The sequence below is a fragment of the Oxyura jamaicensis genome, chromosome 2 (assembly GCF_011077185.1).
Source record: "Oxyura jamaicensis isolate SHBP4307 breed ruddy duck chromosome 2, BPBGC_Ojam_1.0, whole genome shotgun sequence".
Classification (NCBI taxonomy): domain Eukaryota; kingdom Metazoa; phylum Chordata; class Aves; order Anseriformes; family Anatidae; genus Oxyura; species Oxyura jamaicensis.
In genome coordinates this window covers 157891390-157910126 of record NC_048894.1, presented here as the reverse complement: position 1 = coordinate 157910126, position 18737 = coordinate 157891390, and the positions used below count along the sequence as shown (strand labels likewise).

Genomic DNA, 18737 nt, shown 5'->3' with positions numbered 1-18737 from the left:
CCGCTGGGCTGCAGCCTGACCCACCAGGAGGCTCAGGTATCCCTCCTGGGGGCAACTCCCCCCTCCTCAGCCACCTCCCCTTGGCTGGCATCTGAACGACAGAGGCAGCCTGGTGCTCCCGTGCGGTCCAGGTGACACTGGCACTCAGAAAGGGCACAGAGACAGCAACCTCTCAGAAACCAGAGGGCAGCCAGTCTGGTGGGCTAAAGGGGACAGGGATTCCTCCCCCTGGGCAGGTCAGGGTGGGAGGATGGTCCCCACCTGTTTCCCAGTCCTGCCAAGTAGTGATGCTGTGTAAATTCCCAGTAGGTGCCCATGTACACACGTGCCCGCACACATGCATGCTGTGCAGATATGGCCAACTGAAAACAGTCCAGCAGAGACCGGGGGGGACCGCATTCATGGCACCCACAGATACAGTGAGAATAGCTGTATTCTGCTTCTAAGGACCTACGCTGAGGGCAATCCCTTTCACAGGTCACTGGGGTGTCAGCCCTGTCCTACAGGTCTCCCTGTTACGAAGTAAGCCCTGAGGTCTCTGGTCTCTTGTTCCCCACCCTAAGCATTCATTTTACTTACCAGCTAGTCTGGTTTGACATTCACTAGAGGATGTCATGCAAACTCACGCCATGCATACTTATGCCATGCATTAGAGATGAGGAGGAAATTCTTCACTCAGAGGGTGGCAAGGCACTGGAACGGGTTGCCCAGGGAGGTTGTGGATGCCCCATCCCTGGAGGTGTTTAAAACCAGGTTAGATGAGGCCCTGAGCAACCTGATGGCATCCCTGCCTAAGGCAGGAGCATTGGAACTAGATGATCTTTGAGGTCCCTTCCAACCTAAGCTGTTCTATGATTCTGTGATTCTATGATGCTTAGGAACAGAGCTTAATAATAGAACGACAGATTGAAGAGACCAGGTGCAGGGCTCAGCCAGAAAAGTGCACTGACCTGCAGCATGCATCTTTTACCCCCTCCACGTTCCTCCCTGATCCACTCAACCCCTCTCTTCCTCCTCCTTTAGCCCATCCCTGAAACATCCCATAAGTTTGTACATGCCCCACATTATCTCGTTTGATCCCAGAATTCCCCCAGACATCCCAAAATAATTATTGTCCCCCTTTACATGGCAGTACCCTTGTCTGCACAGCGTCCCTGAGAGTTTCTTTTGCTGAGCCATTAGCACCAGGGGCAGACAGTGTCACTGCTCACTGCTGGTGGCCATGGGGGGCTGTGTGGGCACCCACAGAGATGTCTCTCCTCTGGTCCTCTTCTTGTCTTTGTGCCTGTTCTGAGCAGCCCTAGCCAGATACCCCTACAGAAACAGCAAGGGGCATTTGAAGGGGACAGGCCCTAGAGCGGAGCATGCAGAAGAAGCATTTGTCATGCAAATCTGAAGATCTTGTTTTTCTGCCATCAGTGAGCAGAAACGGGCAGATGCCTCCCTTCTGCCCTGCTGCTGTCAGGAATCCCCCCTGCTGGCTCCATCTGCCCTTTCTCCGGACCCACCAGCATCTCTTTGGAGGGCTGCTGCTCTCAGAGCTGACCCTGACTGGCTGCCAGGATACACCCCTGCCTTTTCTCCTTACACCTGGGCTTGCATTGCATACTCCTACCTGGATGAAAGCAAGCCAGGCGCAGAGGTCCTGCAGCTGGACTGTTGGTGGATACCCAGCAGAATGCTGCCCACACGCAGCACCCTCAGTATTGGTGCTGCGCTGCGGGAAGCAGCTGCTCACATCTGCTTTCCATGAGCGGCAGCCAGGGCTGGCAGTGATGCAGATGAAGCAGGACCATGTCCTGCTTTGTCTCCACTTTATGCCTTTTATTTGACCCTCAGGAGTTCATTCTGTCATGCTTGACCCTCAACCCAGACAAGCGACCGACGGCTAACAACCTGCTCTTCCACCGCGTGCTTTTTGAGGTCCATTCCCTTAAGCTGCTGGCAGCACATTGCTTCATCAACAACCAGTGTGAGTAACTGTGAGAGACCACCCTGCCCCGTTCGAGCTTGTATTCCAGCCCCAACAGAGCCTGAGGAAAAAGGCAGTGACCCACAGACCTTCCCTGGGCTCTGTGCTGCAGGACCCACATGTGCAGGACCTCCCAGCTGATGCCCTTTTCTGGCTTTGCCCTAGATCTGATGCCAGAGAATGTGGTGGAGGAGAAGATAAAGGAACTGGACCTGAACATGGTGATGGCAGAGATCCGGCGAGAGGGTCGGCCTGGAGCACAGTGGAGGTGAGGATTAGCAGGGTGATTTTGGAGCAGATAAAGGTTTGAGCCCAGGATTTTTATCCAGTGTGATGATCCTGGCATCATGGTGCTGCTCTTCTCTCCTGCTTCCCCCAGTAATCTTCCTGTTCTGCTTCTCTCCCAGGTACTCAGAGGTTTCCTTCCTTGAACTTGACAAATTCTTAGAAGATGTCAGGTAGGTTGTGGGCATGTCCCCAGGATCCCATTACTCACCCCATTCTTTGGGTCTGTGCTCCTGTTGAGAAGTCTTCCTTCTCTCCAGAAGAGCACCTACATCCGAATTGCTTGTCCCCTATCCCCTACCAACTCTAGGGTGCAGTTTGAGACGGTAGCAGTTGATCTGGGCGAGCCACACGGGGACCATGCTAAACCTTTGAAAGCAGAGACAATCAAGCTGCAGTATCTGGAAGTATTGCCTGGCACTGCTGTGGCTCCAGAAAGACAAATAGCCCTGACTGCAGACATGAAAGTGGTGCTGGCTGACACGTAATGTGTACACCCAGCTTCTGTCCACAGTGTCTCTCTGCCTTCTGCTCCCTGGACAACAGGGAGGCAGGGTCAGGGTCCTGTGCTACAGCACATGTGGAGTGTCCCGTTTTTAGGACAGTGCTTGGTCATTCCTTGGAGCCCCTCTGTGACTCCCCATGCGTGGGTGAGCAGAGCTGGGCTGCAGTGCCAGGTGAGGTGAGCTCAATGGTCTGCCACCTCCTCACTGTGCTACCTGCCTGCCAGTGCTGCTGCTCCACGGGTTCAGACCCCCTGCTCTGGGCCATAACCCTCCCTGCAGACCTTGACCAGGGCTGTAAGAGGCCAGGGCTCAGTTGTTTGACCTCTGTCTGTATCTTCACTAGGAATGGGATTTATCCTCTGATGAACTTCGCTGTTTCCAGACCCCATGCCCTCCCACGCGCACTCTCCCAGCCCCAGGAGGACACTCAGAAAGCCAAGACCCCTACCCCAGAGCCCTTCGATGTGGAGACCAGGAAGGTAAGGTCAGATCCAGGTGGTGACAGTTCTCCACTAGGAGTAAGCAGAAAGTCTCCATTCCTGACACCTTACTGCAGGATCTCTTCTGTTAGCCATGCACTGAACTCTAGCTCGGATGAGAGCTGTTCTTGGTGCATTGGCTGCCCCAGGGCTGCGACGCTCCTTTTGGCTGGAGCTGGTGATGTCCATTTCATCTGAGACCTTCTGGAGCAGCCCCATTGCTTCTGATTCTTTGGCTCTGCCTTCCTTCCTCACACATCTGCAGGCAGCTTGGTGGCAACAGCATCTCCTGTGCCTTGTTGCTGGGGTTCAGGTTTGAAACCTCCTCCTCATTTGATCAATTGATCATCAGTATCAAATTTGGTACTAACAGTATCTGAGAACAACCGAGATGCCACCTGAGATCAGGGCCTGTTCTGCCTGTCACTGCAGATGAGATTGCTCAACCTGACACTGAAGTCACAGGCAGCAAGGTTGTTGCAAGTGGGTATATGGATCTCAAATGGGAGTGGAAGGGTGGAGGGCAAGGGAGGCCCAACACAACACCAGGGTGCTTTATGCAGCTGTGAAGCCTTCCAAAACCGTGATGTAATCCCTTGCTGAACAGAGCATGTCAGCGCTGCAGCATGGGACCAGGTACTCTGAGGAAGATGGGGCTGATTGGAGGCATCCAGTAAAGAACAAAGCTGGAAAACTTGCCTTGTTAGAAAAGGCCAAGAACTGGAACTGTTTGGCTTAAGGAAGAGAAGAGAGAGTGGAGATGAGCTGAAGTATGCAAGTGATCGTCACAGCAAGAGAACAGGCGCCTGTTCTTCACCTGGGGGACAGAACAGAATATCACAGGTGTAAACTGCAGGAAGGATGCTAGGAGGAGGTTTCTGATGGTGGTAAGAATGAATGGGCAGCTGGGAAGGGGCAAAGTCCCCACTTATGGAAGTCTAACAGGTCAGAAATGTCTTAGGAGTGGCCAAGGACAGGTGGGTCTGGTTTGGGGCAGGATGGCATCCTGATATCCCTTTCAGCCCTTATTTTCGGGGATTCTGTGGTGGCAGCATACATTTGCATACTCTATTATTAATGTACTAGAGTCAGTTTCAGGTGCCAGGACTGGGATCTACAAGATAATCTCTGTCTCCCAGGTTCTTGGATTTCACTCAGTGTCTCTGAATCAATGACTCTGTATCTATTTGTCTAATGTTTGTTTGCAGGAAGGGTGGGCAACATGGATTTGACAGCATTTTGAAATGACAAATCCACCACTTCTCTGAGGAGCAGGTTCCTGGGATTAATCACTGCTACTGAGGGAACTGTGTGCGCTTCATTTCCCATTGAGACCACCCTGGACTTGGTTTCCAGTGCTGAGTCTTGTTCTGTCGTGCAGTTATTCAAGTGGGAAGGGACATCAGTATTCTAATTGGGTCCCAAAAACCTCTGAGGATGGAGATTCCATAACCTTCTGACTACCCCAGCCTCTCCTCCCAGCGTAAGTGCTCCAGCCCAGCCTCATTTTGCTGGCACCCCATTAAACTTGCCCCACTTTATCAATGTAATTTGTCTGTTGCAGGCTAAAAATTGGGTCTCCTTCTGGATGTAGACCTCTATGTAGACACCCTATGGCAGGGGGGTTGGAACTAGATGATCTTTAAGGTCCATTCCAACCTGAGTCATTCTGTGTAATTAAACAAATGCTGAGCATAGGGGGAATAATTCCTTCCCTCAGTATGCTGGCTGTGCCCATGTGGAGACAAGGTTGTTGGCTGCTGTCATCAGGGTACGGCTTGAGCATGACAGTTCTTATCATGACTTCTGTCTCCTGAACTGCCAGCCATCTTTGAGATTAGGCAGAAGAACTCACTGGTCTGTATGTACCTGTTCCTTAAAATAATAATGATAATAATAAAAACATTTTGGACCTGTTATTTCCCTGTACAGGGTATTTCCCTGTACTGACCCTTTCAAGTAATTTGTCATCAATCACCTATGGCACTGTCTTTGTGTAATCATGGATGGTACAAATGGAATTTCATACTTACATTGAATTAATGTTAAAAGTGCTGTGGAGGACTAACCCTAATTCTCATCCCTGCGAGATTCTGTGAAATGCCTTCCTTCAAAAAGTATATCGTCAGCGGTTTCTTCATAACATTCTGAGAATCAGCTTTCAGTGCACTTAAGTTATGCTTTATTCATAGTGCTCAATGCTTATTTTTAGATAGCGTGCTGTGGTGCTCAGTTGGATACGTTAGAGAAATGTAAATGTAAACCTGAGCATTTGTCTTCTCCCCTCTTTGCATTTGTTATATACTTGTCATATGTTATATGCTTTTTCACCTAGCGCCTCAAGGAAAGTGCTGCAAGTATGTTATCTGTCTGACCAATGTGTTCAACAACTTTAAAAACAAACAAACAAACAAACAAAACACATAGCTTTTTCCTCAAATTGACAAAGGGGTAGTGATCTCAAAGGCGCTAAGTTTCTACACATTTTATGAAAACTTGCAGCTGGGCAAACCTGCCAGTCCCAAACAAGCGTGGCTGCAGTGCACACTCTGTTCTGGGAGGCAGCAGCAGGATGCCCAGCAAGCCCCCATGGACAGACCTGCACCATGCCTGCTGCAGCCCCTTGTGCAGTTGTCAAGGTGGGGAATGTACAGGAGGGGCTGTGGCACTGCATGGGAAGAAAAAGAGGGTTTATGACCTTTGGAAAAGAGGCTGGACCACTCAAGAGGACTATAAGGATGTTGCGAGGCTGTGCAGGGATAAAATTAGAAAGGCCAAAGCTCATCTGGAGCTCAATCTGGCTACTGCTGTTAAAAATTAAAAAAAGATGTTTTTAAAAATACATAAACACAAAAAGGAAGACTAAGAAGAATCTAATTCTTTTACTTGATGCGGGGGGAAACTTAGTGATGAGAGATGAGGAAAAGGTTGAGGTGCTTAATGCCTTCTTTGCCTCAGTCTTTAGCAGCAACACCAGTTGTCCTCTGGGTATCCAGCCGCCTGAGCTGGTGGAAGGGGACATGGAGCAGAATGTGGCCCTCATAATCCATGGGGAAATGGTTGGCGACCTTCTACAGCACTTAGATGTATGCAAGTTGATGGGGCTGGATGGGATCCACCCAAGGGTACTGAGAGAACTGGCAGAAGAGCTGACCAAGCCACTTTCCATCACTTATCAGTAGTGGCCAGCAAACATGACGCCCATCTACAAGAGAAGCCAGAGGGTGGACCCGGGAAACTACAGGCCTGTCAGTCTGACTTCAGTGCCAGGGAAGCTCATGGAGCAGATTATCTTGAGTGTCATCATGCAGCTCTTGCAGGGCAAGCAGGCGATCAGGCCCAGTCAGCATGGGTTTATGAAGGGCAGATCCTGCTTGACGAACCTGATCTTCTATGACAAAGTGATGCGCTTATTGGATGATGGAAAGGCTGTGGATATGGTCTACCTTGACTTCACTAAGGCTTTTGACACCATTTCCCACAGTGTGCTCCTCAAGAAACTGGCTGCTCATGGCTTGGAGTGGTGTATGCTTCATTGGGTTAAAAATTGGCTGGGTAGCCGAGCCCAAAGAATTCTGGTGAATGGAGTTAAATCCAATTGGAGGCCAGTCACTAGTGGAGTACCCCAGGGCTCAGTACTAGGGCCAGTTCTCCTTAATATCTTTATTGATGATCTGGATGTGGGGATCGAGTGCACTCTCAGTAAGTTTGCAGACAACACCAAGTGTGTCAATATGCTCAAGGGTAGGAAGGCTCTGCAGGAAGACATGGATAGGCTGGACCGATGGGCCGAGGCCAACGGTATGAAGTTCAACAAGGCCAAGTGCTGGATCCTGCACCTGGGGCACAACAACCCCAAGCAGCGCTACAGGCTGGGAGATGAGTAGCTGGAAAGCTGCCTGGCAGAGAAAGACCTGGGAGTATTGGCTGATAGTCAGCTGAATGGGAGCCAGCAGTGTGCTCAGGTGGCCAAGAAGGCCAACAGCATCCTGGCTTGCATAAGAAACAGCATGGCCAGCAGGTCCAGGGAAGTGATTGTCCCCCTGTACTCGGCTCTGGTGAGGCCGCACCTCGAGTACTGTGTTCGGTTTTGGGCCCCTCGCTACAAGAAGGACGTGGAGGTGCTCGAGCGAGTCCAGAGAAGGGCTACGAAGCTGGTGAAGGGTCTGGAGAACAAGTCTTACGAGGAGCGGCTGAGGGAGCTGGGACTGTTTAGCCTGGAGAAGAGGAGGCTCAGGGGCAACCTTATTGCACTCTACAGGTACCTGAAGGGAGGCTGTACCAAGGTGGCAGTTGGTCTGTTCTCCCACGTGCCTGGTGACGGGACGAGGGGGAATGGGCTAAAGTTGCACCTGGGGAGTTTTGGCTGGATATTAGGAAAAACTTCTTTAACAAAAGGATTGTTAGGCATTGGAATTGGGCTGCCCAGGGAAGTGGTTGAGTCACCATCCCTGGAGGTCTTTGAAAGACGTTTAGATGTAGAGCTTAGGGATATGGTTCAGTGGAGGACTTGTTAGTGTTAGGTCAGAGGTTGGACTCGGTGATCTTGGAGGTCTCTTCCAACCTAAATCATTCTGTGATTCTATGGAGTGAACATCAGAACCTGGGGCCTATGAGTGTGCATGGAGAAAGCAGGGAAAGGCAGCTGGATGGTACAGAGTGCAGGCAACCAGGCTGCCTTTCTTCTTGAGAGTCTGACTTACCTCCTACTTTGCCAGAGGCCCTGGCAAAGGCCAGCTTTTACCTATCTTCCATCTTTCTTAGGGATCATACTTCTGGCCCGCTGAAAAGTTTGCTTTTAAACAGTTCTGCATTTCAGTCACATTTTTGCTCACATTTTTTTCTCCTAGTAAAATTAACTTAGAATCACCCTTAGCTCTCTGACAGTAGCTCTAAAAGTACTAACCCTGAATTTCAGAGCTAGTTTAACTGTGGCAACCCTGCCAAAGAATAGGACAGCTCTGTCCTTATCACATCCCTGGCACTTATAGAATAGAATATATCATAGAATATCCTGAGTTGGAAGGGACCCTTAAGGATCATCAAGTCCAACTCTTGATACCGCACAGGTCTACCCAAAAGTTCAGACCGTGTGACTAAGTGCACAGTCCAATCTCTTCTTAAATTCAGACAGGCTCGGTGCAGTGACAACTTCCCTGGGGAGCCTGTTCCAGTGTGCAACCACCCTCTCTGTGAAGAACCCCCTCCTGATGTCCAGCCTAAATTTCCCCTGCCTCAGCTTAACCCCGTTCCCGCAGGTCCTGTCACTGGTGTTAATGGAGAAAAGGTCTCCTGCCTCTCAACACCCCCTTACGAGGAAGTTGTAGACTGTGATGAGGTCTCCTCTCAGCCTCCTCTTCTCCAGGCTGAACAGGCCCAGTGACCTCAGCCGTTCTTCGTACGTCTTCCCCTCCAGGCCTATCACCATCTTCGTAGCCCTCCTCTGGACACTCTCCAACAGTTTCATGTCCTTTTTATACTGTGGTGCCCAGAACTGCACACAGTACTCGAGGTGAGGCCGCACCAGCGCAGAGTAGAGCGGGACAATCACCTCCCTTGACCTACTAGCGATGCCGTGCTTGATGCACCCCAGGACACGGTTGGCCCTCCTGGCTGCCAGGGCACACTGCTGGCTCATATTCAACTTGCTGTCTACCACGACCCCCAGATCCCTCTCTTCTAGGCTGCTCTCCAGCGTCTCATCGCCCAGTCTGTACGTGCAGCCAGGGTTTCCCACTTCCCTTTGTGCACTCCTGCAATAGGTGAGGTCAGCTGGCTGATCTGGCTAGAGATAGGCTCTAACAAGAAGAATTCATTTTTAGCAGCATGGGTGAGCTGGTAACTTACCACCCAAGTTCCTACCACCTCAGCTGTGCCAGCCCCAAGGGAGGGACTAAAGAGCTGGAAAGTAGAGCACAGGACTTCTGCTCTGCACCATGGCCAGAGCAGCTGAAATTAACGAGTGAACTTGATGCCACATGATGGATTCTTGTGCTGCTGGTGCAGGCCCTTGGAGTTGTCTCCATCCAGGAGGTGCTGCAGCACATTCATGATGATGTGCTGCTGAGTTACTGTTAACAACAGTTAATTTAAACTGAAGTGAACAAGTTTCTATCCTCTTTAGGCTTCTTACGTGCACTGCAATGGGATATTTCATCATTCCTTTATGGAAATACTCCTCTTGATTAGGTTATACCAGTTGTACTGTATTTCTTCTCACAGAAGAATGTACAAACTACTAGTTCGTCCGTGTAGTGTGATTTAGCTGAGAAGAGATGTAAGAAGCAGAAGAGGTGAGAAAGAGAAGCAAGAGTGAGAAGAGATAAAAGAGGATGTTGATGACGTGTGGATCATGCACACACTCACAGCTCAGCCCTCTCTAACAATAATCAGCACCTGTGCTCCAAAACCAAATATTAGAGCAGTATTAAAACTGCAAAGACAGGCTACAGGAGATGGTGACAAATAGACATGTCCATTTTAGTGTGGTGTACAGCTATTCCTTTTAGTCTATTTTTTTGTTTGTTTGTTTGCTGTGGTCAGGAGGTCAGGGTGAAATCCCACAGTGCTTCCCTAGAGCACTGGTTTCTTCAGCATCCAAAATGACATCTACTCTTCATTCTCTGTGACTGTTAAGAACTATCTGAATGTTGCAGATTGTGAATAAAACTATTTAGGATGAGGTGTCTGTGGGATTGTTAGGCAAACATGCACGCTGTCATTATTCTGCATCTGGACACTGAAGAAGGGCATTGATAAACTGGAACAAGTTCAATGGAGGGCCAGCAAAACAGTGCAGGGCTGGGGCATTGGTCCTGGGAGAAGAGGCTAGGGGAGCAGGGCTTGCTCTGCATAAATAGAAGGCTTTGGAGCACCTAATGGCAACCTGCCCATACCCGTGAGGGAATTGCGGAGAAGATGGAGGAAGCCACGCTCTTTGTGTAGGAGCCAGACTCTTCGCAGAGGTGCACACTGAGAGAAGAGACAGATTGAAATGGGTACATTCTGGATGGATCCAAGGAAAAAAAAAAAATCACAGTGAGGATGGTGAAACAGTGGACCAGGGCACAAAGAGGTTATGGGATCTCCATCCTTGGAGGTTTTCAAAACTGAGTCAGGCAGGGCTTTTGGCAGCCTGGTCTGAATTCACTGTTTGTCTTGTTTTGAGTAGGGGGTTGGACTAGAGACCTCCTGATGTCCCCTCCCACCTGGATGATTCTTTGATCATGGGTATCAGGTAAAGAGAGATGGAGAACAGGTGGCAGCGATGCACTCAGACATCATCACCCTTCTCTTTGATGATATGTGCAAGATGCTGGGCAGTTCAGGGTAATTCAGTGCATAAACAAAGGAGTGCATGGCCAGACAGTGTGCTCGCGTTACTCAGTGTAAAGGAAAGGGCACCCACCTTGGGCATACAGTCATGTTGGTCAGTTCTTGGAAGAGAAAGAGATGGCCTGGAAATGATAAAGGTCAGAGGACAGCAAGTTTTCCAACTGAGAAGAGTGTTAAATGCCTGGAGATATTTGTCATAGCAAGGAGTTGTAATAGAGGGGTACTGGGCAAGAGAAAGGAATAAGCATATAACTCCCCTCTGAGCAAAGGCCTGAAATCAAGGAATATATATTAAATCCTGTTAGAATCTGCTTGGAACATGGATGTTGATTCCTGACTAGGTTTGCTGTCTTCTAGGTTGACCAAGTGCATGCTGTCTCTCTTTCTTCAACCCAGACAACATGCCTTCTGGTGTGAACCATTTTGTTACTTCATAGGAACTCAAACATATTAATAAAAATCCATATTTATCTAACACATTTGAATGTTCTGTGATGTGATGCAGTCCTGGTTCCAAAAGAAACCCTGTATTTCACTTCAATAATACTTGGGATTTCAGTTTTGCACTTTTGTCTGATTTAAGAATTGGTCATCCCTCAAGGACATGAACAAGTACAATACTAAAATGTAACCAAGAGTTTTGGCAGGATTCTAGGGGGAACCTGTCCCTGACAAATGAAGCAGAATCATTCGTACTGGATGTAAAGCTATGCAAAAAGTGCACCTTACACAGGATTCCTCACTTACTCACCTATCCACCAGCTGATGATGACAGTTTGTAACTGGATGTTGGACTAAATTATGCCTCAGCTGCTGCACCTGAACAATTCCTAGAAATGTGGGCAGGGGGAAAGATCAGGCTGGCAGTTGGAATTACAGGTTTTAAATAGGATTTTGAGAGTCATGCTTGGAAAGCAGGAGCAAAGCAGACCTGGGGGAACTAAAGGGGCTGTGTCCAGGCTGATGTTTACTTTGCCCTCTTCTAGGTGGTGCAAATGCAATGTAACATGGAGCTGAATGAAGACAAAACCCAGTGGCATGTAAGTATTCAGCTCCAGCAACTCCACATGAAGCACCGGGGCAAGCCCTGCTCACTGTACCCATCTCTGGCATCCAGCTGTGACAAAGTTTGGTCTCAGGTAGTTTGCTGCAGTACCTGAAGAAGCTACTCTTGTCTCTTTACAACAAAAGAAGCCCAAAGAAGAGTGAAGCCACCAGAGCCCCCTGGCTTCAGGGCAGTAGTCCTTGATGTCTTTGTCTGGACATCTTTTAACTCTACTTCTTTCTAATTTAACAGTTGCAGCTTATCTGTGACTGCTTAGAGGACATTTCTGTAAGACAATCAAAATACCCCTCAAAGACATCCAGCACGTTAGGAGATACCAGCACCCTCTCTGGTCACCCCTGCCAACAGCTTCTACTGCTGATGGAAGAGCCAGCACTGTTGTCTCTTACAGAGAAACTGGTGTTTGTAAAGATCACTCTCTTCTTTCTGCAGCTCACTCTTCTGCTGATCTTGGAGGACAAATTGCATCGACAGTTGAGCTATGACTTGTTGCCCAGTAGGTTTACTTGTTTTTTTTTTGTGTATGAATGCAGATTTATTGCCTGGTAGCCCTGGTAACATTTAGGCTCAGAGTATGTTAGACATAGATTGTGCTTACAGTCAGCTTTTCTTTCCTTCTTGTACTGGGAAAGCAGACCAAACCACAATAACCATGCGCCCCCTGTTCTTATCCACTCTGGCATGTAGTACTAGGTTGCACTCTAAAGTAGTGAACTTTGGCAGTCCAGTGAGTGGCCATCAAGAGCATGCATTTAAGACTGAAATTTGGGACATGGAGTTCCAAGGGAAATACCAGTGAATGTTTGAATTCTACCCTCATTCCCCAGAACTGGTGCAGTCTCTGCAGTACCTTTCAAAGGAAAAGGTGACTTGTCCTCTAATGGAGCCTAAGTGGCTCTGGGGAAGGGTGCTTCTCCTTGGAGTAGGTCCAACACAGCGGCTCCTTCCTAAAACATGCAGAAGTCATATGGAAGCTGTGCAGCTAAAGTCCATTGACTGCCTTACAGCCAAAACTAATCCATAAAGCTTGGGAACTAATGCAACTAATGCTTGGGAGTTTCTGCTTCACCAGCTCCTTGTGTTTTTCTGCCTACAGGTAGTGGCCTGCTTTCTTTTCATGCTGAGCCAAAACAAGCAAAAGATCTCAACGTGACACATTGCCAATACTATTGTGCTTTGTGTGATTTGGGGCTGGAGCTTGTTCCTGACTGGTGCTTTGTTCTGCTTTAATTCCTTGCTCACTGCTGTACTTTATTTGCCCCAGGATTACTTAGCAATTACTTAGCCAGCCAGAAATACACTGCATATACCCCTGAAGCATAATGAAGCATAATGCGGGTGTGCCGCGAGTTAGAATAGGTGTGCTTTACGAGTAGAAGAGAAACTGAGGTGCATGAACGTTCATGTTCTCACTGTTCCTCCTCTCTGCAGCTGATAACTCCAAGGACTTGGCCACAGAGCTGGTGCATTACGGATTCATCCATGAGGTAAGCCTGCTTGCCATTCCTTGCCATCTCAGCTGTGCATGCACAGAGCTGCAACAGCAGTCTCCAAATCCATGTGACACCTCATGCTTCAGAGGAGTAGGATCTCCTCCACTCCCTGCCTGGCAGCCAGGAGCAGTCACAACGCCCAGCCTGCAGCTCCATGCAGTGCTAATTCCCTTTCAGTGAGTTACATTTTTTTTTTTTTTTTTTTTTTTCCCTCCATACTTTGCCCACGCTGTTGGGCATGAAGGGACAGCTGTACTGTGGTGGCAGGGTCACAACTCTAATTGCATCAACCTTATTGTGATTTTGAATGTAAAAACCAGAGTGATGGGAAAGGAAGTCAAGGCCACCTCCTATCTCCCAGAGAAACTGCTCTGGTAGTCTGTGTTGCTCAGACAGCTACTCTTATGTCCCTTTGCAAATTTCTGCCTGCCAGAAGTGAGCTACCCCAACATTGCACTTCCAGGCTCTCCCTTGGTGTTTACAGGCAGTTCCAAGTGAGAATGCAGAACTGCCCTGTCATTCCAACAGCGTAATACCCTCAAGGAAAGGCAGCATGGAGAGAATTAAAAATATATATATTTTTATTTTGTACAAGTTAGGAATTCTGGGGCTGTAGGCAAAGTTTTGGAGAATTCCTCATTCTGGATGCTGACATTAGACAAGGAAGGGGTCAGCTTCACTGAATGAAAAATATATGGGAGTACACCTGAGAAAAAGTACATTTAGACTTTCTTCCTTTCTTCATCTGAGCATGGTGATTGTGCAGCTTGGCACTGAAACAGTGGGGTGCTTTCTCCTGTGCTCTGGAAAACACCTGGCATTCGGGGCGCTCTAGAACTGTAGAATATACTTCACTGGTCTGTGTTCAAGACTGCAAATTACCTTTGTCTTTCTCCTAGCAGATAATCTTCTTTTAAAACATCTTCCCCCTCTAACATCTTTTTAACTCCACAGGTAGCGACTTCCTTTTCTCTCGTGGTGTAACTGATACATATCTTGTTAAACTGAGCACGTCCTGAGCTTGTGTTTAGCTTGGAAGTACGCTGCTTGTTTCTAATCTGAAGGATTTATGCACCCAAGTGCTCATTTGCTTTTCCAGCTGTAAGAGTGGTTTGTCTAACAAAAGATACCATCTATGCCTTACAAATCTTGTCTTCAAAATCTAAGTTTCTTCTTAAAAGAAAGGTAGTAATTGAGCAACAACAGGGACAGGGGAGTGCCTCTAAGCAATGAGAAAACAAGTCACTTTTTTTTTTGAGTAAGAATTTTGAGTTGGTTTCTGGGAGTTCCAAAAACCCTTTATGACACAAGATGTGGGTGTTTTGCATCCTTTACATATCATTATGTATTTCAGTAATTCTTAATGAATAAACATATACTTGTGTTATAAAACAACTACTCCTGAATGTGTTGGAAAAAAGATTTCTGTACAAAATAGTTGCCAAACCAACAAAAAGTGATACCATTTTAAAAATTATTTTAATTAGCAATAAGAATACTATAAAAACAGGTAGCCATAGAAAATAACTTTAGATCCAGTGATAAGTCAGCTAAGTTGAAATTAAACTAAACAAAAAAAGCTGGACCTGTGTTTTTCCTTCATATTGGACACTCCAAAGAACTGACTTTTGCCTTTATACAGCACCTGACACAATAAGGTTCCATTCTTGATTGGTCGTTTGGTGTAATTCAGTAAATACAATAATTAGTAGTGGTATGTTCCAGAACTACTTGTGAGTTGTTCTCTTCCCATATCAAACCTCAGATATAAAATCTGGTGACTTGAGATGGAATCAAGGAAGGAATGAATATACACAATAATGTAAGGAAGGAGATATCCGAGGTACCAAGCCAAATTAATCTGTTGGCTTGCTTTTTCTTTTCTTTTAGGATGACTGTGAAAAGCTGGCTAACTTCCTGGAAAATGCCTTCCACAAATACCGGTCTCCTCCTTTGTGAGTCCCTTTGCTGCAGTCTGGGACAGCAGGGTCTCCTGTGCCACAGGGACAGGCAGCACACCAGACGAGAAGACTGCAGGGCTTCTGACCGAACTTCCTGCAGCGGGACTGACCAGACCACTGGCTCCAGACTGAATCTTTGCAGTCCATGAGAGGTGTATGCCTTAGCTGTGGCGTGGAAAGACAACAGCAAGTGGAGGAGTAACCAGCAAACGGGGGATGGCCTGTGCACGAGTATGTGCTCTGGCCCCCACTCATGAAGCAGTAAGCCAGAGGGAGTTGTGAGGTGTGAAGGAGTGTGGTAGCACTTCTTCAACCCTTTGCTGATGGTATTTGTGAAGATACAAAGCTGCTGCAAGACTTCCCCAAACTGATAAATTTGCCTCTGGGAATTATAAGCTTTTCTCAATGCAGGTCCCAAAGCTATTTTTTTTTTCCTCTTTGCCAGCTGGTGATACGTGCAGAAGAGAGGAGAGGAGTAGGATTGGAAAGCTCTGGTGCAGTTTCCAATCTGCCACATTTTGTTCTTTATATCCAGTTATTCCTGTTTTGATTTCTCCAGCACAGATAAAACACTGTGATGCCTTGTAATTAGAATTGCACATTTTGGTGTAAGCTGAAGAGTGGACTTTGTGAGCTGGACTTGACATGGCAGGAGAACAATTCCAGAAATCCAAATCTACCAGCTGGATCCTAACATGACAAAAACGTGGAAATGCCACTGGTGCTGAACAAACCCTTGTCATTCTCCTGTGTGTCTTAGGCCTTCCAAAATCTCATGACATCTTAAAGGGGAAATCCCCGATGTCTCTTCCTCCCCTGTTTCTCCTAGGGTATTTGTAACTTCTGTCATTAGTGTGGAGAAAGGGGCAATCTTAGCTGCAGTGCATGTCAGGCTCAATTGGTGAAAATTGCAAACAGGAATTATTTGTGTAGCAAGAGCTACGCAGTGCTGCTCCATGCTGTTCGCGTTGTGCTGTATGGTGCCAGCGGCCTCACGCTGTGCTGGTGTGCTGTGCTGTGCTGTGCCAGGTCCTCCATGCCTGCATTACGCTTTGCGGTGTCGCACCAAGTGTATTACACTGGGCTGGGTTTGCCGTGCTACGATGCTACGCTGAGCTGTCAAATTGTGCTGTGTTTTCCCAGTTGTGCTGCGCTGTGCCAACTTCACAGAAACTGACAAATCAATAAAGCCATTGAAAGCAGCTTATCTCATCTGAGGAGCTGATCCACTGAGCAAAACACTCAATAATTTCTTAGTCACTCTTACAGTTTAGAAGAGTAAAATAGCTTCCTTGTGTTCAACAGACTTATCCACAGAATCAGGTAAATTGGGTAGAGAAGGAATCCGGTAGAGAAACATCATTCAGATGCATGATTCAAAAATGGCTCCTTCTCCAGAACAAGCTTGCACTTGCCTTTGCAAACTGAGAATTCCTTCCCATACCAGTTGCTTCATTTCCCTGATGAGCTCATTAGCTCTTTTTTAACACATTTCACCTAATTGTTTATTTTAACATTGTTACAGCTCAGTTTGAATGATGGGTCCCCCTCCTACTGGCCATGATGTACTCAGCAGTTATGAGTTCGTTAACCAGCTATTGTTGGATGTTTTGAATACGTGACAGGCTGTGGACATGGAATCACAGAAGATCTGAGGTTGGCAGGGACCACTCAAGATCCCAAGAGGTCCCTTCCGCCCTCAGCAGTCTTCCAGCTCAAAGCCCCTTGCTCAAGCTGGGTCACCCAGGACCATGTCCAGTCAGGTTAGAGCATTGCCATGGATAGAGACACCACAGCTTCTCTCAGCAACCTGTGGCAGTGTCCAGCCAGCCTCGCTGAAGAGAAGTATCCTCCTGTGTTCAAATGGAATTTCCCATTTTTCAGTTTGGGCCCGTTGTCTCTTGTCCTGACACTGGGAGCTGCTGAGAAGGGCATGGCTCCATCTTCTTTAGCCTCTAATCAGGCATCTGTACACATTGAGCCTCTGCAAGCCTCTCCAGGCTGAGCAGCTTCTCCAACAGATGCTTCAGACCCTTCCCCATCTTGGCGACCCTGCACCAGACTCACTCCAGTAAGTCAATCTTTCTTGTCACTGGGAGCCCAGCATGGGGTCCAGCACTCCAGAGGTGACCTCACCAGCACCAAGCAGAGGAAAGATCTTCCCTCAGCCAGCTGGCAAAGCTTTCCCTGGTGCAGCCCAGGATACCATTGGCCTCCTCTGCTCTAAGAGCACATTGCAAGAGCACTTTCTAGAACACAGGTCCTGTGAGGAGCAGCTGAGGGAGCTGGGGCTGTTTAGTCTGGAGAAGAGGAGGCTCAAGGGAGACCTTATTGCGCTCTGCAGCTACCTGAAAGGGACGTGTGGGGAGCTGGGGGTTGGCCTCTTCTCACAGGTAACTGCCAATAGGACTAGAGGGAATGGCCTCAAGTTGCACCAGGGGAGGTTTAGGTTGGAAATGAGGAGACATTTCTTCTCAGAAAGAGCAGTCAGGCATTGGGATGGCCTTCTTTGCAAAACTGGTACCAGCACAAGAATGGAAATCCTGCCCTCACATTTGCAAGTCAGACAAGAAAGGAGATCTGTCCTCAGATACAGCTGGTCAAGTCTGATCAGCTAATTACGGTTGTAATTCTTGCCCATATATTATGGTTGTGGTACTGCACATCTTTTAGTAGAGTATCTAAAGATTGCATGATGTAGGAATCCACTGTGTCTCAATAATTAACGTTTTCCAGTGGTTAACGGCAGTCACTTCAATTCAGATTAGAAATACGGTTCATGTTTTTATGTTCAAATTCAGATATTGTACTTTTATCTGCTAGATGAAGGAACTTAGGCAGTGCAAGATTTGGCAGTGCAAGATTTGTCATCATAAGAGTACTTAGATAATAAGTCATCCTTCAGTGGCTTTTGGTGAGCTTTATTGTTACAAGCTTTCTAAATCCTTTGTCAGACTTACAGAACCTGTAAGCTTCTCAGAGCTTTTTCCCTAGCCTTCTATCTTGTTTGTAGCACGGCCAGCAGGCCGGGTCATTCTCACACCCCTTTAAATAATTAAGTGCATAACAACACATCTGTTCCTTGCTGAAGGGATTCTTCCTTTGAAGAGCAGCCTCTCATGAGGCAGTGTCTTTTGGGGCCCTTTATATTTCAACGGCATTTCCGTCCCGTGACAGAGACCATCCGCTCTCGGCTGTGTGACCTCGCCTGTGCCCGTGTATTTTAATTCGCATGGAAGGGACTGGAACCACCTGGAGAGAGCAGAGCAGAAGGGAAGGGCTGGGGACAGATTCAGGCACGGGGGCTGCACATTCGGCTAACGCCTATCTCCCAACCCCGGTGCCCCGGGCTCGCAGCTCCGCGGCCCGTGGGACCAACGGGGGCCCTCTCGTGACGGGCAGGGCTCAGCTCCTGGTGCCTCCGGTGTGTGCAAGCACCGCCTTCGTCCCGAGCAGCGCCAGACCCGCGGCCGGAGGCACCAGCAGCTCCTGGCACGCCGAGCAGGAGGATCGCCGGTGCGGCAGCGGCCCGGGCCCAGGCCTCACCGCCCCCCCGCGGCGCTGCAGCCCCCGGGCCGCGGCACGAAGCGGCGGGGGGGGGGGGGGGGGGTGCGGGGCTCGGCTCCGTGACGGGCCGGGA

The 18737-nt window shown here is 48.3% G+C and overlaps 1 protein-coding gene across 5 annotated transcripts in view; it reads left to right on the top strand.

Annotated features, from left to right (window-relative positions):
* The window catches only part of NRBP2 (nuclear receptor binding protein 2), a 34691-nt gene extending 18361 nt beyond the window's left edge, over positions 1–16330 (top strand). For 2 of the 5 annotated variants that reach the window (XM_035318144.1, XM_035318146.1), the window contains exons 11-19: positions 1840–1972; positions 2138–2240; positions 2380–2430; positions 3107–3242; positions 11564–11617; positions 12076–12139; positions 13075–13130; positions 13736–13832; positions 15027–16330. In XM_035318144.1, coding sequence (XP_035174035.1) covers positions 1840–1972; positions 2138–2240; positions 2380–2430; positions 3107–3242; positions 11564–11617; positions 12076–12139; positions 13075–13130; positions 13736–13819 — 681 coding nt within the window. In that variant the 3' untranslated portion in view covers positions 13820–13832; positions 15027–16330. Of the gene's footprint in view, positions 1–1839; positions 1973–2137; positions 2241–2379; positions 2431–3106; positions 3243–11563; positions 11618–12075; positions 12140–13074; positions 13131–13731; positions 13833–15026 lie in introns of all 5 variants that reach the window. The other 3 variants (XM_035318145.1, XM_035318147.1, XR_004748313.1) reach the window with 2 other exon arrangements.
* Positions 16331–18737: the final 2407 nt, after the last annotated feature.